General features: G+C 41.1%; 1 protein-coding gene across 6 annotated transcripts in view; it reads left to right on the top strand.

The window, feature by feature from the left end:
- The first annotated feature begins 270 nt into the window (after positions 1-270).
- Positions 271-25,871, top strand: part of KATNAL2 (katanin catalytic subunit A1 like 2) — a 30,530-nt gene continuing 4,929 nt past the window's right edge. Inside the window, exons 1-14 of one of the 6 annotated variants that reach the window (XM_077172342.1) lie at positions 355-434; positions 6,575-6,611; positions 6,786-6,856; positions 7,252-7,418; positions 9,487-9,529; positions 9,938-10,061; positions 11,042-11,137; positions 11,655-11,753; positions 12,448-12,525; positions 15,599-15,697; positions 16,237-16,300; positions 17,531-17,649; positions 19,683-19,774; positions 21,312-21,422. In XM_077172342.1, the coding sequence (XP_077028457.1) occupies positions 6,792-6,856; positions 7,252-7,418; positions 9,487-9,529; positions 9,938-10,061; positions 11,042-11,137; positions 11,655-11,753; positions 12,448-12,525; positions 15,599-15,697; positions 16,237-16,300; positions 17,531-17,649; positions 19,683-19,774; positions 21,312-21,422 (1,157 nt within the window). In that variant the 5' untranslated portion in view covers positions 355-434; positions 6,575-6,611; positions 6,786-6,791. The other 5 variants (XM_077172341.1, XM_054652194.2, XM_054652193.2 and 2 more) reach the window with 5 other exon arrangements.

Below are 25,871 nucleotides of genomic sequence, written 5' to 3' on the forward strand. Positions count from 1 at the left end.
TGTTTGGGGTTGGTTTGGCTTGGATTGGCATATTTTGGGTTTATTTGGCTTGGTTTATGTTGGCTTGGCTTGTTCTGGGAAGTTCTGGATTGTTCAGGGGCCAGACCGCTCCGTCCGCTCAGCCGAATCCCCCGGCTAACCGCCCGTGCCACACAGGGGAGCCCGGCGCTCATTGGCCAGCGCCGCCTTCCACCCACGCTCCTCTACTCGTGATTGGGCAGGTCTTCAGTCAATCTTTCACCTTCCGACGTTTCGATTGGCTGCGCTGGAAAGGCAGGGTGCGCCTGTCCCCCTCGGGGGTCGGCGGGGTGCGGGTCCGGGCTCTCGGTGCGCTATTCCCGGCGGCGTTCCCGGTAACATTCCCGGCGGCACCCCTTGTCGCCATGGAGCTCGCCTGCCAGGCGCTGAGAACCACCCACCAGGCGAGGGAAGCGGTGAGAACCGGCGGGGCGCGTGGCTGCGCCTCGCGGTTGCGCGTCGCGGTTGCCTTGTCAACGGCGAGCGGGGGAATCTGCGCATGCGCAGGGGGCTGGTGTTGTCATGGCGGCGGGGACGGGGTTGGACCCCCTGGGCCCGGGCGGGTGTGAATCCCTCACAGCCCCTCTCTGCATGGTTCTGGAGCAGTAGACACGGCCAAAGGAGACAGTCCATATCCCTTCCTCCATTCGTTCTTGTTTCAAAAAGTCACGGCTGTATTGCCCTATCCCCAGGTCGGGTTGGATGGGGCTTGAAGCAAGCTGGGATAATGAAATGTGCCCTGGCCATGGCAGGGTTTGGAATTGGATGGTCTTCAGGTCACTTCCAATCTAAACCATCCTGTAATTCAATTATTCTATGGTCCTTGCTCTAGAAAGCCGAGAAACAGCAAGATTTTGCTGAATTTCATAACCTGTTCCTCTGCTTCCATCTGCTGGTTAAATTACACCAGAGGGAGAGAGGCTGCTAAAAGCCTTTCCCATACAGCTGTTGGATGCTGTGCATGCATGCATACACCAATGCCTCTTCTTACTTAAGAATGAAAACAACAGGATTTTTCACAAAAGAGGTGTTTTGGGAGGAGCCCTGAGACTGAGCTTTAGATGTTATATCAACTTCTTGTAGAATCATAGAATGTTCTGGGCTGGAAGGTACCCACAAGGATCATCATGTTCTTGCTCTTGCCCTTGCACAGCACAGCCCCAAAACTCACACCATGTTCTTGAGAGCATTGTCAAAACACTCCTGGAGCTCTGGCAGCTTTGGACTACTCCTTGGGGAACCTGTTGAGTGCCTGAGCACCCTCTGGGGAAAAAAAACCTTTTCTTGATATCCAGCCTAAAACTCCCCTTCCCCCCGTTCCATGAAATTCCCTTGGATCATGTCACTGGTCACCAGAGGGAAGAGATTGGTGCCTGCCCCTCAATATCCTCTCCTCAGCAAGTGTTAATAGGATAGATATGTTTACTTAGGTATGGGATCCTCTAGTGTGGTCCCCTTCTGAGCCCTAAAGTGAATTCAGATCTTAACCACTGCAAATGGAGCCTGAAGGTGTGGTATTGAAACAGCATCAACACGCAGGAGGAGAAGAGAAAAGGGGACCTGATTTTTAACTTCACCAGTGGGGATTTGCATGGCCTTTGTCACAAAGATGGTGCTCGATACTAAATGCAGAAACATTTGTGGGACTGAGAACTGGAGCTCAAGAGCTCTGTCAGCTGTGCCACAGGATTTGGTATGATGTGCTCTTGGTAAACTGGCTTCTCCATAGCCTTTTGAAGGTAACAGTCGATGTTTTGGGTACAGAGATGAGGGAGTTGTTTGTGTTTCTCAGAAGAGCAGAAGTTTGGAACCTCTTTTTTTGATTAGTGACTTAAAGAACCACCTGAAGCTGCCAAGTGGATTTTTTTCCTTCTTGTTCCCAGTCATAAGTTATGTGGTGAGCTCGGTGTATGTCTTTAATTATGAAAGCTCATTGTAATCCTTGAAAAACTTTGGCAACTCTATTGTTTGCAGCACCCTCGTATTATTTGGAGGAGAGAGGAGGGCAAAGCGCCCTTTCTTTGTCCTGGGAAATTCTATTCAATGGCAGCCAAGTTATACATTGTTTAAAACTCACCAGTTCCATTTTCTGCTTGTGTTTCTCAGAAATTATGGTCAGCAAGCCAGACAAGAACTGAACATTCAGCCTTCTGAAACGCCTGTCAAGGGTGCAAATATTCAAAGGGCTATGGGAAAGCAAAGCCGTGGGAATACAGAGTGGTGGAGGGAGGGAGGAGGAAAACTAGGTGAGCCCATCAGGCCTCTCTGTCCTGGCACACGGTGCCAGCTTCATTTTGAGGAACTCCATACTTGCCAGCATCCTGGGATCCCAAAGACAAAGAGGGAAGGGTGTATTACAATTAGTGGTTTCCCTGTGTGATTGCACAGCCACCTGGCTGCCTCTTGTCCGAGTTCCTAATCTCAGAGATCTTTCTGAGCACATCCTGACTGCCCCAGTTGTTTGCCCTTAGAGTGCAAATGCTAAAGCAGAACATTTCTTACTCCCAAGTTCCCCAGGTAATAATGACTTACTCTCGTAGCTCTTTATTTTTCATCCCAACAAACGTGCAAAATTCATGCAGAATAGATAGGGTGAAATGATAATGAAATGTTACTGAGTTAAATTAATCTTTTAGTAGGCCCATTAATTTCAGGAAATTGCACAAGAGACTTGGTTCATTCATTTACTTGAATGTAAATGCATTTTAGTGAAAGGTGTGGAAATGACTAAACAAACAATTGCACCTAAGATGCACAACTCTATTAGAATCTAATTCAAAATGACCCAAAAAAAGGAATATGTGCCACTATTTTGTTAAGCTAGAAAAAAAAATAACAGTATAAGTGTTGAAGCTAATTAGTTAAGTGCTCAACTATTTCATTTTTAAAACAAGATCACATTTAAGTGCCTTAAGGTTTTATTAATTTCATGGACACCAAAACCCCCTATAGTAATTGAAAATTTAATTACATATGTTTTTCTGTTCTTTTAAGAATGGAAGCTTATTAAACTTTAAACATTTAAACATCTATTGAAATACCAGTGGCTATAAACAACATGCGATTCTAAATACTAATTAAACAGGAAGGCTAGATCACTATAAAGCTAAACTGAATTTTAAGTAACTTTGCACTTCCAAGCACTCCTGTTTTTTCATGCTGTGTAAGATCTGCCATTTCCTCCCTAAGCGCACCAGAAGCCTTGGGCAGTGTTGGTATCTGCCTGGACTGTGGCAGGGAGGTTTTTTTGGGCATAAGTGCAGTGGGTCAGTCCTAGAGGACAAACAGGAGCTCAGGACAGCAGGCCAGGGCAGGCACAGAGCTCTTTTAAGGGGACAGATAAAGCTCCTGGTGGCACTGACACAGAGGCTCATCTGCCTTTTGGAAAGGGTGTGTGCTAAAATAATGGTGAAATAATAACGTGCTAAAACAATGGCTTAAATAATGGTGAAATGCAGGAAAGGGATTGGTGGGGCTGCTCAGGCAATAATCCATATGCCCCTGGTTCACCAGATTGGTGACTTGGCAGCAGATGCATGTTGAAAGGTCCTTGGTTTTTCTTTGGTTTATGGAACTCTCACAGAACTGAGCTACCAGAGAAACCTCAGTTCTGTTTTTCAGGTCCAACCTAATACAAGTCATTGTCAGTTGATTAACTGATTAACAGCTTAGTTAATTTTCTTTGGACACATCTGATTCTCAAAATCAGCCATTGCTTGCTGTTTGCATTCTTCTTAACAAAGGCTAAAGACAGAATTAACCTCTCAGTCTAAACTCTCTTCTCATTTTTAGATGGGGCTCTTTTGGGATGTAAAGGTTCATTTTCCTTCTGTTTGGTCAGCACAACCAGACGAACATTGCTATGTGAAGGCTGAAGTAGGTGGCTCACACATAGACACAATGTTATCCTACCCCCAAAGCAGGCCTGTACTTAAATTATTTGACATGCTGCCAATCACTGTATCACTATTTATACTAGAACTTAAAGTGCTTTTGGGATATCAGAAGTAACAAAAGGGGATAACCAGCAGCAGATGACATGCCAGAACACAAATTCTTTTCAAGGGAAGTTCCAACCATGGATCATGAACCCTGTCAGTCCATCAGGGAGAGGTAATTTCTCTCTTGTCAGAATATCCATGTTTATTCCATGAAACATTTGATGTGTTTGTCTTCTCTGGTGGCCACTCTGTTTGCATACTGTATTTTAAATATTCAGAAGTAGCTGTAACCTTGCCCTTTGATACATTAGCAAACACAACAGTTAATCTTTCTCAGCATAAACCTTAAGGAGCAGTTGCATTTTGAGGGATGTACAGGTGGGATTCTCAGCAAGTGATGACTCCAGTTTCCTTCTTGCATCTCCAGATGTGTTTCAGAATTTCAGGTCATCCAGGAGAAATGGTAAAAAGGCAACAATTCAAAATCTGTTTTCCAAGCACCAGCATATCAAAAGATTAGGAAGGAAAAGACTCTTTCATCTCAGTGTGTGTGTGTTCTCTCTTTGCTCATGGCAATTCTCAGAATTGGTTCATTTCTTGTTGCAGCACCTCCCAGGAACCAGTCTGCTTCATTCAGGAGTTACCAATCTACAAAAAATTTACACAGCACTCCTTTCTCCCCAAAATGGTTCAGAAAAATTATCTTTGTACCACCACTGAAGTAGTATTGTAACTTCTTTTGGAAACATGTTCTCAAGAGGGTATCAAAGATAGAAAGGGGTTATGATTTTTTCCCTTTTCCCTAGCCAGTTTTAGCCTTCATTCTAGAAAACCAGAATGAACACTCTACAAATCTCATTTGCAGTTTGTGAAATGCCAGTTAACTTTGACTCTGCAGGAAACGTTAAGAGCAAACCCCAGCTCTTCCTTCGTCGTGACACTAGATGGCCCCACGACTGAAGCAAACGTCCCAGGAAATACCTGCTGGACTGAGATACTTTTTCCCAGTTCTATCCAGTACATTTTACAGGCTGGCAGATTTTATTTTAAAATAAAACAGTAGCTGACGATGTTATCTCAAGTGTTGATATTAGCAGTGGAATGCCATGTGATACCCAGCGCTGTGTGCAGAGCAGAGGGAGGTCTAACTTTGCAAAGGAATGGTGTATAAAGAGGTAAATTGGTTTTGCACCACCCAAAAAACACCTTTGATTTTTGAAATAAGTGATTCTCTACTATCAGAAGTCTGCTATGGTTGCTCTCTCTTCCAAGAGACCAGAAAGAATAGAGTAATGGTCTTTATATATTTATTTTGCACATCTTGTGGGGTTTAAAAACATCAGCCTTGGTCAATAGTAGTTCCTTGGCATCTTTGTGTGCCAGGCACGGGTAGAGAGCAGCCCAAGTCCTTGATACAGGTGGTGGGGCTCTGTCTGCAGTATGAAGATGAGAGAAATCTGTGTTTGTCACCTGCAGGCAGTAGGTGACACTTGGGCTGGGCTTTTCCTTGGGGGTGGATGGGGATGCTGCTCAGTTGGGATAGAAAGGAGGAAAATTGGGGCTGGAAGCAGGAGCCTGTGTAGCTTTACTGTGCAGTGTGAGCAGGGCTGTGTGTGTGCTGTGCAATCAACAGAAATCATTGCTCCTTCCCCATCCATTAAGTGCCACTCCTTCCTGTTCATACTGGGTCCTCACAAGTAATCACAGAATCAAAGGAAAGACACAATACCTCAAGGATGAGGATCCTCCTGGATGAGGATCACCGAGTCCAACTCCCAATGCCTCCCAACCTAAAAGAGAAGGGAAGTCATTAATTTACCTAAATGTGTGTTTGGCCATACTTCCTTTCCCTGTGGTCACAGTTTCAAGTCCCAGTGAAGCAGACCAAAGGCAATGTGCTGATTTCTAGAGCTTTCATTGTAGCACCTTCTGTTATGACCCAAGAAACTCAGAAGTTCTCTGCAGACACTGAGCATACATGGCGTGTTTCATCAGAGTAAGGCTTTATTCCATCATCTTGCATAATTCTGTTTCCACTGTGCCTTTTCCTCTACCTGATATTGCATCTGATACTCTCTCCACTGAAGCTTCACTGAGTGAAGAACAGGATGTTTTATGCTGCTTATTTTTATTGCTGAACCATTTGTGAATGAGTTTGGGTTCTCCAGTCTGTGCCAAGACATCCATGGGACTGACTCTATATTGAATTTCTTCATGTTGAGTCCTGATTTTGGTCAGTCCTCTGTGAAAGTCATGCAAGTTTCATGTTATCTCAATCTACTAATTCTTCCAGTGTCTGTGTTCCATTTATTCCATTTATACATCAAGGCCTATGAAATATGAGGTGTCAGCAAGTGTTACAGCTGGTCTTTGTAGCAGTCTCATGCAGATCTCAGACCTGTTCACCAGCCCCCCTTCTCCAGGCACTCAGAGAACAGGTTTCTGGTGGCAAGGGAAGGACACAGCCAGGATGGAGCACAAGGTTTCCTTGCACAGTCCCTGAAGCAGTGAGGTCTGCCCTGACATTCACAGCAGTCTGAACATGTTGGGAGCCATAACCATAGTAAGGGAAGTAAGTTATTTGTTCAACCCTAAAATAATTTTCTCTTCTCTAGGAAAAGGTTTCTACCCATCCAGTAGCCCTGATAATGTGTAAGAAAAATTAGATTGAAAACCACTTTCCTTGTGTTTATTAACAGTGAGTTGTTTTACAGTTCTTACATGCTGTTGTGTTAATTTGTTTGTTTCCAGAGGCTACATTTAGATGTTGTTAACAGCAATAAAGAGAATATTACATTTGATCTAGAGTTCTGTCTTAATTCACAGGAGGAGATGCGAACAGAAGCTCGTCGGAAAAATCTCCTCATTCTAATTTTGCATTATTTAATGGAGGAAGGGTATGTTTTTTAAATTATAGTGCTCTACCCTTGTGGGATTGTGTTTATCTGACCTGCTGTACTGCATCTTTCTGTCCTCTGTTGGCTGAATGGACAGTGTGGGCCTTGGGGTTGATGTGAGGAAGTGGTAAACTACTATGAGGTGTCCTTGCAGGTTGCTTTGCTAAATTGTTTCAGTTTCTGAAACAAAAATTCTCTATATAATTTAAAATACTTTAGATCAACCAACAAAGCTTATTAAAGTTAGAGTTTATACTTCTATAAAAATAGGACTATGGACAGGTTTAAGATACCATATGCTTACTAGTGCCATTGTTTGCTTCTTCTTTCAGAAATCAGAGTGAGATGATGACTCAGTTTTTTGATCCTTGTTTGTTTTGTTTTCAAATTGCCAGATATGTTGATGCTGCAAATGCTTTGGAACAAGAGACAAAATTAGGTTTACGTGGCTTTGAAGTTTGTGACAACATTGATCTTGAGACAATTTTGATGGAATATGAAAGCTACTATTTTGTAAAATTTCAAAAGTATCCTAAAATTACCAAAAAGGTCCTGGACACTGGTATGTGGCTCTGTTCCTAAAAGAAAGCTTTTGTTTCCAAAGTCTAAAATGTTTATTTCTCTGCTATGCTCACAGTCCTTGTCATGTATGTCAGCATTTAATGTTCAGTTTAATGTAATGTTCAATTTAATGTACAGTTACACATCTGAAGTTCTAGCACACAAGATACCAGAACTAAAAGAGGTTCTTTGAGCCCTTCTGTTTTTCCTTTGTTCTTTATATAAAGGACCCAGAGGATGGCATTTTTCTGTCTTTTGAAAGCTGCTTTGGTATTAGAAAATGTCAGCTGAGCACAACGCATAATGGCAGAGATATATTTATTCACTTCCTTCTCATGGTCAGAGAATAGTGGATGAATGATACATACAGAATGAGGCAAATCAGAATATGAACATTCTGTTATGACCCTGAATGGTTTTGTACTTGAGCACAAAATATAACTTGGAGAAGCCATAATAACAACTGTATGAGAATAAATGATGAAGAGCTCGAAGGATCCAAGTTTGGATTAGACATTAGGAAAAATTTCCTCATGAAAAGGGTTGTCAAACCCTGGAACAGGCTGCTCAAGGAAGTGGTGGAGCAACATCCTTGAAGGGTTCAAAACACATGTTTTGAAGGAACAAAACATGTTCAAGGATGTTCACCAATGTGGTACTCGGGGACCTGGGTCGGTGGTGGCCACTGCAGGGGTTGGGGAGTGATTGGACTGGATGGTCTTAGAGGTGTTTTCCAGTTTAAAGGGTTTAGTAATTGAAATTTGCTTGAAAAAGGCAAGTACATGTAGAACCTATGGATTGGTGTTAATAAAAAGGGGAAGAACAGCCCTGCAGGACAAAACAAAAAGGATTTGTTATGAGGCAAGAGTGAAAAAATATTATAAAGCATTTTTTCATATCATAGAGCAGCAGGCAAGACTAAATCCATGATCTAAGTAAAAAAAGAATTCCCAAAAAGTGACTCTTGGACACTTATGAGCTCTCTTTATGCATTTTTTGGTCAGTAAAGCTTCTCAGGCATGGAGTAGTCTGCTATATCTAAGCTCAGATTTGTGACCACGCTGGCAGGGAGGCATCATCCTTTTTCCCTAAAGCACAAGCAGCCTCTTCTCTTGCACTGCATGCAGTTTTCACCATGCCCTAAATTGTGCCTGTTGCCAGACTTGGATATCTAAATAAAACCCTTGGTGTGGTGCTCCTTCCAATTGAATTCTTTGCAGCACTCTTGGCAAGTCCTACAGTAACAGGTTGGTAATTTCCAATGAGTTGGAAATGTAGATATACCCATAAGATTACAGGTTGCTCCATGAGCTCTGCTGCCCCTAAACCTACCATGTTCCCAAGCTCCTTTCCTTCAGGGAAATAACATTTGGGAGGGATTATTTTAGTGTGAGAGAATCATGAGTGGAAGAGCATTGCGCAGAGAACACTGAAATGAGAGGTGTTTCGGAGTAACCAGGGGCATGCTGGTAGCATCGTACAAATCCTTGGCTTTATGAGTTCACATCTGGGCTTTGCAAGTTGGACATTTTGTGGAAAAAAAGCTCTCCTTTGACAGAAGTTGTTTAAAATGATAATAATGCAAAAGATAACATAGTTTGATAACCACTATTGCAATGTGACATTTATTCTGTCTTGTTATGTTGAACTTGATTCCCCTTCAGAGGACTAAGGCAATTTCATATTTCCCAATTCAGCAACAAAAAAATTATTAGCATTAAATAAGCATTCTGTGTGCTATATTAAATTATTTTACTTAATCTAATTTCTGGTGGTGTCCATTTTACTGTGAACATGATACTGGTTTTAAAATGTAAGCAGAGAAACCAAAGACCGAATGAGCTAAAATGTAAAAAACTTGAAGCAAAAGCACTCTCACCAATACCAGTTTGTTTTCAGTAAGATTTTACAAGCTTGCAGTGCTTATATTCCTGCTGTTCCTCTTTATGCCTTATTATTTCCAAGGTCATTATTGTTTGCTTAAAAATACTTTTAAAGGGAAAAAGAGCTTCAAATTGCCCTTTTTAGATCCTTAATTATTTTCCATTTTAATATTAATTTTGCCTCAGCAGAAAATAAACAACAGCTGAGAAGTGGAGGAAGAGCAAGAAGGTGAGATATATGTGTGGGGTGTTTTTCTGGGCAGAAAATATTCGTAGTAAAAGCAAATATGCACAGTGGTTAAGATAATGCTGTGATACCTGAGGAGCACCAAAGCCTAGAGCCATGCTCCTGACTGTGTGGTGCATTTTTTCTGTATGTGCTGGAGGAAATTAGAGACTTGTTTCCCAAATGGAGAGGCAAACAATTTACAGAGCTTCTGCAGTGTGGGTAAAGTGGGGTGGGGTGTTTGAAAAAAGTAAGCATTAAACTCTGCTGTGATTGAAATTAACATCATAACTTCAGTGGAAGAAAAGTTAGCCTAAAACTTCTTTATTTGGAAGCTTTGGGCTTTAGTCTTTTGGTATTTTGAAGAAAAAATGTCATGGAAGTCTTGCATTTTGTTTTTCTTTATTCTAGGACAGCAGCTTCTTCTCAGAATGTACCAAGAGTCAAACAACAGACAGTACAACGATCAGTATCAAAAACTTCAGCTGGGAGTACAGCAGAATCTAAATCCTCCACCAAGGAGAGCCCCAGACAGGTTTAAACATGTTTTATTTTTATCTTGGCAGCAGTACAGTTGAAATTAATGGGATTTTGTCTGGGGAGTCTGTAGGCAGCAAGAGGATGGGAGTTGCACAATTAATAATTGTGCACTAATGGGTTTTAGTGATTTTGTCACTTAAGGATTATAGGTGCAAGATCTTGAGAGAATTTCTGGCCATGAGTTTAGGGGCAGTCACAGGCAAAAATTAGAGGAAAAGGAGGTACCTCTACTGAAAGCAATCAGAGGGGTTTTTTTCCATTTATACTAATATATTCATCCTTTAGTACCAGAAATGAAAACAAACAAATAAAGAATGAAGTGGTATCAGTTGTAACCATCTTCACAGAGCATAAGTTGTTTGAGACTGGGGGACTAATTTGGATCTGTAATGTTTAGGTTTGAGAGTCTCATTTTGGTGAGATTGCTGTGAAATCTACTTTATTACCATCCCTTCACAGAGGGTGGACAGGAACAGCAGGCTGGTGGGCAAGCACTGTGTCTATTGCAGCCTTTTTTTTAAGGGCCTGGCTATATTTCTGCATCAAGAGGAACTCTTCTCTGACCGATTGCTACCCCTAAAAATACCCCAAAACTTTGCCTTTTGGATTGTATACAGCAGTAACTGCTGTGAAGTTACTAAAATAGCTCCTCAAATAGCTCCTAATTTCTGAGTTGACATGCTGTGCCTTTTCCTTGGCCTGTCATTTCCTCTATGCGTAAGACCTGCTTATGTAAAATGCAGTTTTCTGCTCAGTATGTGGAATAACTTCACTGCTGAGCTCCAGAGCCGTGGCTTTCACTGCTGTCACCAGTTAGGTGAAGTCCAATTAAATCTACAGTGGTGTTTAAATGATCAGTATTTCTCTTGGAACTTCATCTGGGCCTGTGTGAAGAGAGGGAATGATACTTATCATGTAATGCCTTCAATCCATTTACTTGGCAACACATCTGTTTTAAAAGTCATTTTTCTTTAGGATAGTGATGGTGCAGATACTCTGGATCAATCTGATTTTGGCTTAAGCATCTCAGGAATCAGCAAAACTGGAGGAGACAGCTCTCACCCAAAAAAGGTTGGTGGAAACCTGGTATGTGGTTTCTCAGAGAAATATGTATGTGGGGAAAAAAAAGCACAGAGGTTTTCAAAAATATCAAATGGTAGGGTTTTTTCTCCATTTTTATATAAAAATGTTTCTGTATAGTCAGCTGAAGAATCACTTTTATAATTTTGTATACAAAATTTTATAATTCTTTGCATAGGAGGCACTTTTTGCATTAAATACTATTTCAAACATACTCAGAGAGGAATATTTATTTTTTTTTTAAAGCCCAGTGGTAAATAACTAAGACTGAAGATAAATTTTGAATTCCTGAATGAGGTAATGAAAGGCTCTGCAGTTAAATTATTGAATTGCATGAGTTGTGTGTTCTGTCCCCATTGCTACCACAGTTTTTGAGGTCAATTTTTGCCATAATTAGGACCGTAAGGAAACACACTATTGTAATTGCAAGCAAAATTTGGTCCAGTGTGTTTTTAAGTGTAGTGCTACCACCATGGTAAAGCCTAAGCAACATTTTTTCCTTCTTTAGGGTCAAATAATTGACTACCGCAAGATAATTCAGGATGCTGTCAGAGTGTCACCAGATGGAATTCCCTTGAACAGCCTTAATTGTGATCCAGATCCATCAGTAAGTGTTTCTCTTCATATTTCCATCCAATCAATATGAACTTGAGTTTTGCACAACCAGGAACAAAACAAAACACTGCAACAATGTTGGTTTTGTTCCCAAGTGCTGAAAAAGGCCTCAGATTTCTGAGAGGTGTATTTCCTCCTTGAAGGGACAGCCATACTTGATAGTGGTCTAATTTGATGACAGTTGTTTATTCTGAATATGAAAGCAGGCAACAAATAAAAATGAGGCCTTAAGATGAAAAAAAAAAAAATGCAGACACCTGCAGAACTTCTGGGGGTGAAATCCTGGTTCCTTTCAGCTCAGTATTTCTCTAGCATTTGCCTCAGCTGAGACAACAACAGAATTTTGATGGTTGAGATAAATTTTCTGTAAACACTCCACACACAAGCCAGAACTTCTCAGATAGTGCATCCAGCTTTCATGGTGCTTGTCTGCCTGGCAACTTGCTACACTGGAAGAAACTATCCAAAAAGAGAATGTGACAAAACAGTGACCTACAGTTACATTTTTCACTCCTCTTAGTCTATGTAGGTTGTATTTAGGACTATAAGTGCAATAAGAAAGCTGCTCATATTTCTGCAACTTTAAAAGTTGATATTACTACAATGTATCAGTTTTTTAAAGAATATGTAATAGTTTGTCTAAAAATACTTGCAGTCTGACAAGAACCTATGTTTTTCTGTTTTAGGAACGATTATTGAAACCTCTTAGTGCCTTTACTGGCATGACTGGTGAGATGAGAGAACTTGCAGTGGTTGTAAGCAAAGTAAGAGCAGATCTCCATGTCATTGTAGAGATGTTGGTTATCTTTATATGGGAATGCTGTTTGTTTCTTTTTACTGTCACTAATAGTGCACGTTATTTTTCCCTCCACATAGCTCCCCAACAAGTAATTTCTTTACATGTAATGATGTTTCTTTCTGATGCACAGTGGGAGGAAATTATTAAGTCCTTTCCTTTCTAATGGAGAACAGGTAATTTAATCATGCTGTGCAGACTGTCATGGGTTTCCTTTTTGCTACACAAAAAAGTGCAATACTTCACTGGAAAGAGAGATTTAAATATATTAGCTAAAACCAACTATTATCTAATGTTTTATCTAGCTGTGATCAGATGGTGGGAGAAACCTTGATTCCACCCTTTGGGTGCAGTTTCCATTCCAGGCACAGGACTGTAGTCACTGTGGGCAGTGTGCCAGTATCACAGTAATATCTGAATTCTGAATGTATCTACTAGGTAACATCTACCAAAATTACTATTAAACCCTGGTATTCCTGCATGGTTTAGAATCAGAGAATCATTTAGGTTGGAAAAGCATCTAAGGTCATCAGGACAGCAGCACTGCCAAGCACTGCCAAGGCCACCACTAACCATGTCCCCAAGTGCCATATCAACATGGCTTTTAAACTCCAGGGATGAGGATTCCACCACCACCCTAAGCAGCTGTGCCAAGGCTTGATAAACCTTTCCATGAAGGAATTGCTCCTGAGGTACACCCTGAGCCTCCCCTGGCCCAGCCTGAGGCCGTTCCCTCTCCTCCTGTCCCTGTTCCCTGGGAGCACAGCCCAGCCCCCCCGGCTGTCCCCTCCTGTCAGGAGCTGTGCAGAGCCACAAGGGCCCCCCTGAGCCTCCTTTGCTCCAGGCTCAGCCCCTGCCCAGCTCCCTCAGCCTCTCCTGGGGCTCCAGCCCCTTCCCAGCTCCATTCCCTGCCCTGGACACGCTCCAGCCCCTCAGGGTCTCTCTTGTCCTGAGGGCCCAGAGCCGTCCCCAGCACTGGAGGTGCCTCAGCAGGGCCGGCACAGGGACAGGCCCTGCCCTGGGACTGTGTCACAGCCTGGCTGGGACAGCCCAGGGCCATTGGGTTCGTACTTGCCTGAGCCTTGCTTTGTGCAGCCTGCACAGTCTGTACTCCCTGTGCATTCTCAGTGGTGCAGTGGAGAGATGCTGTTACTGTCAGCTCTGCAAGCAGTGCCTTCATCCCAGCACTGCCAGGGCAGCATCAGTAATGCACCATAACCCAGACTTGGGGATTCCTCCAGGATGGGCAGCTTGACCCCTGGATGGAACCACAGCCTTGTCAGCAACATTCCATTTCACTCCTGGGCTGAGGTGTAGCCTAACAAACAGGCCCTGGTCTGCTGGGGATCTGTGGCTACAGCACACACAAACGCTTAGCACCCACCACTTTCAGATGAGGCACTCATCAAAAAGATTCTCAGCACCACAGTGTTTGGTAGTGTTGTGATTTTCTGGATATAAATATCATGAGTGTTAGTATCTTGGGTAAACCTGCTTAAAATCATCTCTCTAAAAATCATGGCAGACTTTTGCTGGCTGATTTTTATATCTGTGTATGGCCCGAATTCTTGGTCCACGAGTTTTGTATTTGACGTTTAGTAGAACTGAAGAAATGTCTTAGGAAATTTACAACCTTAAAGTAAGAAAATTTTCATTTGTTTCAATTCCTGTCTGGTCTTTTATTTATGGTAGACCTTTAAAATAATGTTGTTCTTGCTGCTACATTAACAAAAAAAGCAATAAAAATTGCTTTCCATTTGTTATAGCGTGTTTTGTGAATTGTGCTCCATTATGGTATGTTGCTAGTTGCTATGGTAATCAAGACTGCATAAATCAATACAAATAAATAGCATGTTATATCTATTTCATAACACAATCTAACTTAATTTGGAAACAGTTATGTAAGTCTCTACTTAATGTCAGAAATCTGATTTATCTTAATTCACTGTTAATAGACAGGGAAAGTGTAATCTATTCTATATAAATAATTTTTTTCTAATTGTATTAACTTTTCCCCTTGGATGCAACCACATAATTTTTCTTCAGTCTGTGTGGACTATTTTTGTTGGAGAGCAAAATTTATCCTGAGTATTTGTACCGAGGATGCGATATTTTCTGCAATTAGCCCCTGGAACACAAAGCCACAAAATATTATAAAGGCAATTGGAAAGATTCATAGAAGATTTGGAAAGTTTGATTAATTAAATGAAATCAATTTAGTGAGTGTTTCAGGGCATAGACTAATTACCATCTATCTTTTGATAGATTCTTAGGGGGAAAATTCCTTCCTGTTGCAGAGTTTCTCACAGCTTTCCTTGCAGCATATAAAATCTTGCATAGAGTGGAGTAAATAGAAATTTTTCACTGTTACAACACAAGAAATAACATAAATAATAGGTATTAACATTATAATAGGTAGTAACGTAAGTAATACGTGCAGCCATAAAGTTACTAAGCATCAAGTTTAAAAAACAAAATATATTTTCACATTGCACATGAGTGAGCTGTGGAACTTGTGACTATAAAATAAACATGTTTAAAACAGGGAAGAAAAATTCAATGAAAAATGAGTGTCAAAAGGTGTTTCAGCTCAAAGATTGAGATGTAATTTGAATTACCGAAGTCCATTGTTGTGTAAACTTGAACCAATATGTCACTATGATTACTTTTACTTCTTTTTTTAAACATCCAATACTTGCAGCAGTAGAGACAAAATATAAGGGCTGGTGAACCTTCTTAGCCCAATTGCTCCTGATATGTTGATTGGTTCCTAAATCAAACTAACAGAAAAGAGATCTGAGGAAGATCTGCTCAGCATCTACATTTGCTAGGAATACATTAGGGAAACTGAGGCCTGGAGGGGAAGTGATTGCTGTGTGTGCTTCCCTCCTGGGAGGTCCCTGGTACCTCGGGTTCAATAACACAGCCTGTATCACTTAACAGCACCACTCTTTTATCCCTGAGTCGATCCTTTTACTTTGCCAGAGTCATTATCCGACTGCAGAAGGAGTTTTGCTAACAAGATGTGATGTGTGTTGCAGGACATTTATCTCCATAAGCCAAACGTGAAGTGGGATGATATTATAGGGCTGGATGCAGCTAAAAGGCTGGTCAAGGAAGCAGTTGTTTACCCCATAAAGGTAAGGTGCTAAATAGTTTTGACAGAACCACTGTTGGGCTTGTTTCCTTGCAGTTACAGTGGTGTTTTAGTGTCCTCAGTATTTCTGTGCCTTGGTAGGCCATTTGTGTTAGAGCTGTTGGTGTTCCTGTTTCATGCCAGGACTATTCCTGTTCCATCTGAAATGGCACCTGCATTCTTCTACAGGAAAATTACCTTTCAAAATTAATATTGTGTGAGTTAGGTCCAATTCTTTGGCACCTTTGGCATTGTAAGAAGAGCTGGGTTTGATTAATTCCATGAAAAATTACTTACAGAAGAGAATGTCACATCAATTGCACTTGAAAAAAAGACTAACACTGAAAGCAGATTTCAAATAATAAATACAGCATTTTTCTCAGTACTCAGGTCATACATGTCCCTTTGTTTTGGTGTGGTTTTATGCCTCTTCAAATTTCTTATGTTTCTTGAATGTGCTAGGAGCAGTGAAGGTGAGGACTACAATCCCTTGAAGTTTGTTTTAGATGATACATTTTTAATCCCTAAATTACTTTCCTACAGTATCCAGAGCTGTTTACTGGCATTCTGTCCCCTTGGAAAGGATTATTGCTCTATGGACCACCAGGTATGGAGAGCTTTTTACCACATCTTTGTGTTTATCACTGCTTCTTGTTTTGTCCTGTAGATAAATCATCAATGTTAATTAGATCAGATTGTTAAAAAAGAGCATGTTCTGTACATAAATTAAAAGGAGAGAATGTTGGATGGTTATGTACAGCTCTGACACTCAAACCTGCCCTTTCTTGTAAGCCTTGGCTATTTTTATAGTGGAATCTTCCAGAGGCAGTACTTACACTAACAATTTAGGAGAATGAAAACTCAGATCTCTGTTTTGCTCAGCTTGGACCATTTTAATCAAGATTGGCATGATCCTATGCTATGTCAATAAATCTGCCATGGGCTTAACTCCGTAGTGAAAAATGTCCTTCCTTTCTTCTGCTTTTAGGGGTTGTTTTGGGAATGAGGTGGAAGCTTTACCTTCTTCTAGCTGGGTGTTTTCCTTGTTAGTGCAGCTTCCCTGCTCCCCTTGCTCCCCTTTGACACCAGGATGTGGCTGGAAGGAGGCAGAGGGCACAAGAACCACCTGAGTCAGGTTGCAAAGCCTCTCTCTGCAATGAAATACATTTGTTCTGTGAATGTTTAGGTGTTCCTGCCACAGAAGGCATCTGACCATTTCAGCATGCGCTACTTCAGGATTTGGAGAATCTGCATTTACAGTTCTCTATTACCTGAGTTTCTCCAAACAATCCTGAAAGGGCCACAAAACATTCTGAGGGCTGGAGCCCCTCTGCTCTGGAGCCAGCCTGGCACAGCTGGGGCTGTTGAGCTGCACAAGAGAAGGCTCCAGGGACACCTCAGAGCCCCTGCCAGGGCCTCCAGGGGCTCCAGCAGAGCTGCCCAGGGACTGGGGACAAGGCCTGCAGGGACAGCAGCCAGGCAATGGCTCCCACTGCCAGAGGGCAGGCACAGATTTTGGGCTCTTGGCAATTAGGAATTGCTGGCTGGGAGGGTGGGCAGGCCCTGGCCCAGGGTGCCCAGAGCAGCTGTGGCTGCCCCTGGATCCCTGGCAGTGCCCAAGGCCAGGCTGGATGGGGCTTGGAGCAGCCTGGGACAGTGGAAGGTGTCTCTGGTTATTGCAGGGTTTGGAACTCAATGGCATTTAAAGGTCCCTTTCAACTCAAACCATCCTATGAGTTTTTTACTGGTTTTACCTGACTGGTAGTAGGATGAGGGGAATTTTTTCAAACATTTTATTCCTTCGGAGAGTCATTTTCTCAAACACTGTTGTTTCTAGGTACTGGAAAAACTTTGCTTGCTAAGGCTGTTGCCACAGAATGCAATACAACCTTTTTCAACATATCAGCATCCACCATTGTCAGCAAATGGAGGGGTGATTCAGAAAAACTTGTCCGGGTAAGAATTCCTCTCTGATGCATTATACTTTACCAAACATCATGTTCCTCCTTGAATGCGGGTTCAGCACAGAACTGGAAACAAGTGTTCCTTTGATACTCATAATCTTTCCTGATTTAGACAAAACACGACTTTGGTTATACCTAGTTCTGAAAGCAGAAATAACTTCTGTAGACATCTCATAATGGATTCTTGCTGTGGGACTTGATGTAATGTAAGATGGAGCAGATGTTCTGCAGGCAGAAAAGATCTTTGACTGCCTGATGAGGAGTCAGACCATCAGAGTTCCAAACTAGCGTGTGCTTAGTGACCTCTTCAGAGCACTTCACATCCATTTTGCAGGGGTTGGCTCCTGGGCACGCTGGAAAATATAATTTAGATTCCCAAATTCCTAATTGTTCTTTGTGGCATGAAATGGGCAAAGAACTCCATTGTCACAAACATCTTCCAGTGAAGTGCAGATGGAATGTTGTTTCAAGGAAGGTAGTTTGCTGGCAAGTGGGTAAATGCATTTTTGTGTATAAACTAGCAAGGAGTCTGTATGGCTCAGCTGTGGTACAAAAGGTTCAGAGGTTCATGTGTAGCATCTTTGCCCATCTGAATCTCTCCATAGCATCCACTAATTCCGTGGAAATCCACAAGCCCTTAACCTGCCTTACCCTCATCTTTTGAGCTGCGCTTCAGGTAAATGCAGAGCTCTTGGAAACAAATAACCACAGCAAACTATTCTCTGGAAATGGCATTGTTTGTCTCTCTTGAAATGTAGGCAGTGGCTGCAGCACATTTACTCGTCCTGCCTCCTTTGTCCTTTAAAATTGCATATTTTTCTCCTGACATTCCCTTTCTCTCTTACTGATTCTCTTGACATCTGTTTTAGTAGCTTCCTAGAATTTTCTTTTCTGGCAGGAGTATGGGGGACAATCTGGTTTCTGCCACCATGATACAGAAGGCTTTTGTGAACATGCTGCAGCACATGCATTGAGACTGAATTTGTGGCTTTTTACCCTTATTAAAGTTACAGCAGAATCAAAAAATGAAGTAAGGTTGTCGATCAGGAGAGATCTAAGAAAAGTATTGTGTGAATTATATTCTAAAATCACATGTGCCTGGTGAAGGGGGAGTATATATGGGGTCTGTGGTCATTTGGAGGCATATCCTCTCATCCTGTTTTGCTCAATTCTACACAGTATTTCTGTATTTTATATATTATATTTCTAGTAAAATTGTATGCTGATCATGGTCTACTTGTTACTCTGGGCAAATGACTTAAACCCTGTGTTTCATGCTCAAAGTGATAAAAATAATATCTATATTTTAAAATTTGATTTTTTAAAGTGTTCAGATTTAAAAGTGCTGGACTAATATACTGTTAATGATACTCATCTAAAAACTCAAAAAACACTTTACTCAAGAAGAACTGACAGTGTTTTCTTGCTCCTAATGCAGGCCTCTCCATGTTTACGGAAAATTAGATGAAGCTTCATTCTCCAAAGAGCAGATCCACATTTTTTGTTTCAGCTTTCAGTCTATTTTTTAAATTGTGATTGTTCAAGCAATTTATGTTTGTTTTGATCATGAAAAAAAATGAGTGCTTGATTCTTATCAAAAGAATCAGTGCATTTCCTTTCATTATGTTTCAGCTGACCTGCATTTTTTTTCCTCAAATCCTTATTTAAAAAAAAAAAAAGTACAAATGGAGCAACAACAAAAGGCACATGTTTAATCTCAGTAACAATTTAGGAGTTCCCAGAATCCTCTGATGGATCATTTTCTTCTATCCCATTATTCTCAGGGTACTCTGATAGGATTTAGACAGAAAGATTTACACATAAAGACAGGATTACAAGGCTGTGTTCTTTATATCTCCTTTACAAACCTCTCAGATTTTGAGAGGATTCAGGGACTCTCAGCCTACCCAGAGCTTTTTTCCAGCAGATATCCCCTGGGATGTGGGTGCTGTTAATTGATCTTCCATGCCAGTTTACTTTAGTGCCTTCTTGTGTCAGTTTCACATTTACTCTTCTCTCTGGCAGGTGTTGTTTGAGCTCGCCCGGTACCACGCTCCTTCCACAATTTTCCTGGATGAGCTGGAGTCAGTTATGAGTCAAAGAGGCACTGTTCCTGGGTAACTGGTGGGACCAATTTGGGATTAAAGAGAGAGGTGCAGTGCTTGTGTCAGTCACAGCAGCAGAGAAGCAAAAGAGCTTCTGTGAGAATTAGCAAGGAGTCACAGTGGCAGCAAGAGGGAGGGAGATGCAGGGCTTTATAACCAGTTGTGCTGTACTTTAAAGGGACTTGAAATGGAAATAAAGGGCAGTGATGAGGGAAATAACAGGTGAATTGTTAGAGGTAAGTAAGAAGCAGCTTATTTTATGGCACTCAGAACACAGGCATAGCAGAATAATAGGGAGTGTATACAGTGGATTTGCATTTCCATTAGTGTCAGATTTTGGTGGCATTGTCAGGACTCCCCACTGCAGGACTGGGAGTATGTTGTTACTTGAATCCAAGATTTAAGACAATTTTTAGTTAAAAACACATTAAAAAAGGTTAGGGATGGGAAAGAAGCCAGAGAAATACAAGAATATTGTTACAACCATTAGGAACCCATTACAGGGGATTTTATGTACAGTGAATTACATGATCACTTTATATATATTATATTCTACGTCGATATTGTGTGCTTACTATTTGTAAATAGAGTATGTCCTATTGTATATATGTTACTTGTAGTCATTTTCACTTAATAGATGCAAATTATGAGCCAAATTTGTCCTTCATATGTACATTTAAAAGCTCTCATTAACATCACTGGGTTATATATTCTAATAAGGATTTTTATCCTAGATGCTGTACTTATTTTTACATGTACTTATTAAATACTGACTTGGCATTGATTTTTGAATGCTTTTGCAGAAATAAATCATTAAACCTGAACATCAGCCCTTACCATCTAAGGTCCTGATGTTTTCCCTGGGCTTGATCCAGGAGTTTCCCAAGAGCTTCACATCTGGAACTGAGAGTTCCAGCTGGTTTTCTGCAAAACAGATTACCTGTATTGGGGCCAGAGCTCCTAGCACTTTGCTTAAGTTCTCCTTTTTTGACGAAGGATCCTTTCTGTATGGTCTCTGCCCCTTTCTAAATTCATATCAGCATGGTGTATTTTTCTGTTTTCTTTTGATAGAACATTTTGCAAAATGTTGAATTCAGTAGTAGTTTTATTTTCTTGTGACCACTTCACATTCAGTCATGGAAAAATGCTACCCTGAAGAGGTAGGTGTACCAGTTATCTAATGGCAACTATCACATTATAAGAATTCCCTGCTATAGATCAATCAATCTATCAATCAATCTAATTGGAGCCCTAGCTATTTTGCAGTAAATGTTGGTCTTGCATAGAGATTAACATGAAGAAAAAGCGAAATAAATATTTTCTTTGGATTCAGTAATAGTGAATTCTCCTCACTTTAATGCACTGAAAAGAGTCCATTTTAGTAATCATTAGAAAGCTTGATTTTAATGCTTAGATGTTAGCTAATGGAGCTTAATCATGCTTTGAACTGGGGCAAAACTGTGACAAGGGCTCAGTTGCTGTGAATGACACTGTATAAATAAAGATGATTAATGCACTGAGCAAATACCATTTCTCTGAATCTTGGTAGTGGTGAACATGAAGGAAGTCGGCGGATGAAAACGGAATTACTGGTGCAGATGGATGGCTTGGCCCGATCTGATGATCTTGTATTTGTTTTAGCAGCTTCCAATCTGCCATGGTAAGAGATCCAGAGACTACATTTTGAATACATTTTCATGAGCTTCTAAGCACAGATAAAGATTTTATTTAGACTTCTGCAGAAAAAGCCTTGATATTTGGTTAAAGCATTTAAAGATTAATTTGGAGCTTTTACTTTTAAACTCTTCAATTCTTGCTATTTGTGTCACATGAGAATAATCCATAATAAAGTCAACATATGCTGGTCGTACCAGCTGCTAATATTTAAAATGGAGTATTTGACTTTATAGGCAAGTTATTTACTATGTTTAAGCTAAGAAGGGTTTTCAGCCTGGAACTGTAAGGTGCTTAAAACATCTGGTGCTTAGAAGGATACTCCATAAATAGGAATGTTGGATTTTATTAGTATCAAATCTGACTTTGAAAAGTTGAGGGACAAAATTCTCCAGTTTCTTCAACACAATTTAGCATAGAAGAAAAAACAGTTTAAGATTGGAACTGTGGAATTTCATCAAGCTGGGCAGGATGTGTATTGGGAACAAGACAAGTTGGAGAGGATAAGGAAGGGAGGTAACATTTGTAGTGTAACAACTGTGGGTGCTCAGGAGAGGAGCTGCTGATCCTCACAGCACTGAGATCTTTGTGGGTACCCTTGTCCCTAAGGGCACATGGAGCTAAGTGGGTTTGTTCCCCTCTCACATGGAGAATAGCACAGGCTTGGGTCAGAACAGGAGAAGACAGCAGCCCTGTTTCCAGGGAACTTCAAGCCATGGTCTGGGAGTCATTTGTTGGAGCCCAATGTTTGTGGAACGACCTCGTATGAGCAGCAGTTCAGCAGCATTTCAAGTGGCAAAACGAGAAATTTTGCTTAGGGGTGGCTTTGTTTAGTGAGATGACACCTGCCCAGCTCTGCAGCGTGACAGACACAGAGCAGGGCACCTAAAACCAGCTGGGAGCCAGAGAGGGCTCTGCCCCCACAAAGCCACAGGCTTCATTTACCGATTGTTTTTCAACTCGGTGATTTTTGGCTGAATCTTACAAAGTTGCCATGGGGACAAATGTTGGAAAAGCCTCTCTTTGTGACTGGAGAGCTCAGGGTTGTGATCAGCAGACTGTAGGGAGTGTCTTGAATGTCACTGGGTGTGTAACCACAGCTGCTTCCTTTTAAGTACTTAAAAAAAGGCTAAAAGTCCTAGAGCATATATTATTTTGACCATACAAATGCCCATTTTTGTTGTGCATATCACCAAATGTTCTCTCACAAAGTCTGTGGTAATATTTTATTCCTTTTGTCAGCTGATCCCCTTTTTATCGGGCCTGGCTGAAAAGGTCCAGGGAACAGGCAGATAGAATTAAACAACAAGTTTTTTTTTTGGAGTTTTTGCCTGAGAATTGAGGCTCAAGGTAATATTTTCAATCAGTCCCATGTGTCAGGTAAGCCTAGCTTGTCTTGTTCAGGGTTTTCAGGCTCTTTAAATAAAAGAATGGCTGTGTGAACACCTAAAATTTGCATAGAAGTTAGCTGTACTAAGTGAGGCTGGTCCCTACTCTGGCCCAACAGTATGAGTACAGAGCCACAATGGTTTTTTTTTTTTAATAGCCATAATAGCAAAGTCTGTGTATTGGTTTCAGGGATTTATGTCTTGGACAAACTCATGAATTTAAATCAGTGCAAAATCCTACCCATTTTGTTACAATATCTATATAAAAGGAACTGAGCTGTATGAGATTTAATTGTGTTCCAGTTGTGTAAGAAAATGCTAAAAAAAATAACTGCTCTCTGTGTGGACAGTTAAGTTTGAAAGAGAATTAATACAGTATTAATACATTTGTCTGTCTGTTAGTAATACACTATAAATGTTTACATTATTGCAGCATTATTGCCCTTTCAGAAGAAGCTCTGAGCAGTGCATTGCACCTGTGGTCTCTTAAATTATCCTGTGAGATAATTATCCATGCAGAGAGATTTTAGCATGTGTTTTGTTACCCTATATCTGCCTTATACAATCAATAAGCTTTCTGGGAAGTTTTGTAGAATACACAGAATTCAGTTTTAAGTATTTTATGTATTTGTTTTTTGATCATTTTGTAATACTGAAGTTCTTATTTTGGCAAAATTGCTTCCTTGAAACATCCAAAATGACAGCCTTTTTTTAAGGTTGAGACAAAATGACAAGGTTTCTGTTTTGAGGGACCTGCCCTGAAAGAAAGCAGTCAAGTCCATGTTGGAACAAGAGTGGTAGCTGGGGTGTTCACTTTTGAAAGTTTTATACCTAAGACTTTAGAAATTCCTTTTGAACTTTCTTGTCTGGTGGAAATGTTCCTACCACAGAGAAAATGCTTTAAGAAGGGGCTGGGCAAATGCTTAGAAAGGTGTTTGAGGAGGATGGAAAGACTGGTGAAAGCCTGAGCTTTCACGTCACTGGGGTTCTCCAGCCTTGAGGAATTTGGGATTATCTGCCTCCAGAGAGCCCAGCAGGTTTTAAACCTCTTTCAGGATCCCAACTATATATTTACAGATTATTTTTATGAGCATTAGGTGACATTTAGCTCCTACTGTCAGACCTAGACTTCATCTCCACAGGAATATTTCACAACAAAATTTCAAAAGACCTACTGCTACCTAAGCTGTGGCTTCACAGCACTGCCCTGTGCTCTTGCAAACATTTGTTGTTAAGCTGGATTTCAAGAGATTTGTTTAACATAGATATTTATTGATCAGGGAAAAAAAAAATTAGTACCAAGCTGCTTTTAGAAGAATGAAAAGAAGCCTAAACAAAGCTCTTTACACTGTCCTAAGCTGCACTGCAGCTATTGATCTTCCTCTTCAGCCTGTGCTTGCTGCCCAGCCCTGCTTTCTGCTGCTCATCTGCAAGGTGTTTCTATTAACAAATTACTTGTTGAAATGGTTGAATGTAATTAAATAAAATAAAGGCCTTGTTAGTGAAGGAATAAAGAGATCCTTAATCGTGGAGTGAATGTTTCCGAGTGTATCAGCACATTTAATTCAGTTTTTATTGCAGTGCTGTTTTCTTCTCACCCTTACCCTCAGGATGGGTGAAGTTGTGGTGCGCACGGATAGATTCTTACCTTCCAACCCAAACCATTTTGTGAATCTGTGATGCCTCCTAATGTTAATTGCAAAAAGTCATCCATCTTGTGGATCTGTAGAGCTTTGTTTATCTTTTCATGAGCATCTCTCAGTACTTCCATTAGATGTTGTTTCAGAGAATATTTAGGTTGGCTCAGTGCTTTGTATTCTGCTCTGGTTAATGTCACTTAACCTTGCATCTGGTCACTGACAAAACAATTCAGCAAGAACCTAAACACTCGAGATAACAAAAACATTGTTGCTTTATTTCCCTCTTCAGCCAACAGGTCAGCGTAACCTTCGGGATAAACAGAATCACAGAGTGCTTTGCGTTGGCAGGCACTTTAGAGCACATCTAGTTCCACTCTCCTGCCACTGGAACAGGGACACCTTCCACTGGAACAGGGTGTTCAAGCACCCTGGTTTTGAACACTTAGGGGATGGCACAGCCACAGAGCAGCTGTGGCAGAGTTCCTCTGGGCTGGGCAGAGCAGAGACTTCTGTTGGAGACTTATTTATAGAACATGGTTAAGGGCACTCATGAATCCGTGTTCTTGGGGGGCCTGAAGCTGAAGGAGTGATGGAAAATATAATTTGGAGGATTTGCAAACTATTTGCAGAGGCTGGCTGTGGTTGTCCTTCAGCTGCAAAGGCTTTTTAGAGTACCTGTGTGGGCACCTCTAAAACCCTGAGAACTTCTGCCCTCTTTACACAGGTGATGTTAATGTGGGTATTAATATGGCTAAATAACAGCAAAGGGTTATCAGCCAGAGTAATTCTGTCCAGCCAAGCAAGGCAATTTTAAGAAGTTGAGCTGAAAAATACATTTGGAAGATGAAAGGAGACTAACATGGTTCTTCGTCTATGCTGGGTGGGACCTTCTGCAAGAGGCATTGCACTGAACACTGGACAGCACCTGAAGCAGCATAAAGATAATAATATCAATATACCAATAATAATATTGTCAATATAGCAACAGCTGTTGATTAACAAATTCTGGTATTTACTTCTGAGGCCTTGATTACAAGCACAAGGGTGGATCTGAGTGAATTCCTATTGTCCTCTGGGCTCCTGGTTTTCTGATTTTTGTGTTCATTGTTTGGATCAGTGCTTGTGGAACAAGGTCTCCCACACCATGACATTGTGGGGAGAGGGACACTTCTGTTCCTGCAGAGCTGACAGCCAGGCATGCTAACGTTGGGCAGGCACCTGTGTGGGGATTTGGGAGCCCACTTTTGGGGTTTTTTATCATGTACTATTGCCATAGAAACACTTGGTATTAAAAAAAATAAGGACAAGTCAACAAAGGTGACAGAAATCAGCTCTGGTGTTGGGCTACAAATCCATCTTGAGCTGGCATTGAACTCCCTGGGAACTAAAAGGGAGTTTCCTTTTAGA

Source organism: Agelaius phoeniceus, chromosome Z, assembly GCF_051311805.1.
Source record: "Agelaius phoeniceus isolate bAgePho1 chromosome Z, bAgePho1.hap1, whole genome shotgun sequence".
Taxonomy (NCBI): domain Eukaryota; kingdom Metazoa; phylum Chordata; class Aves; order Passeriformes; family Icteridae; genus Agelaius; species Agelaius phoeniceus.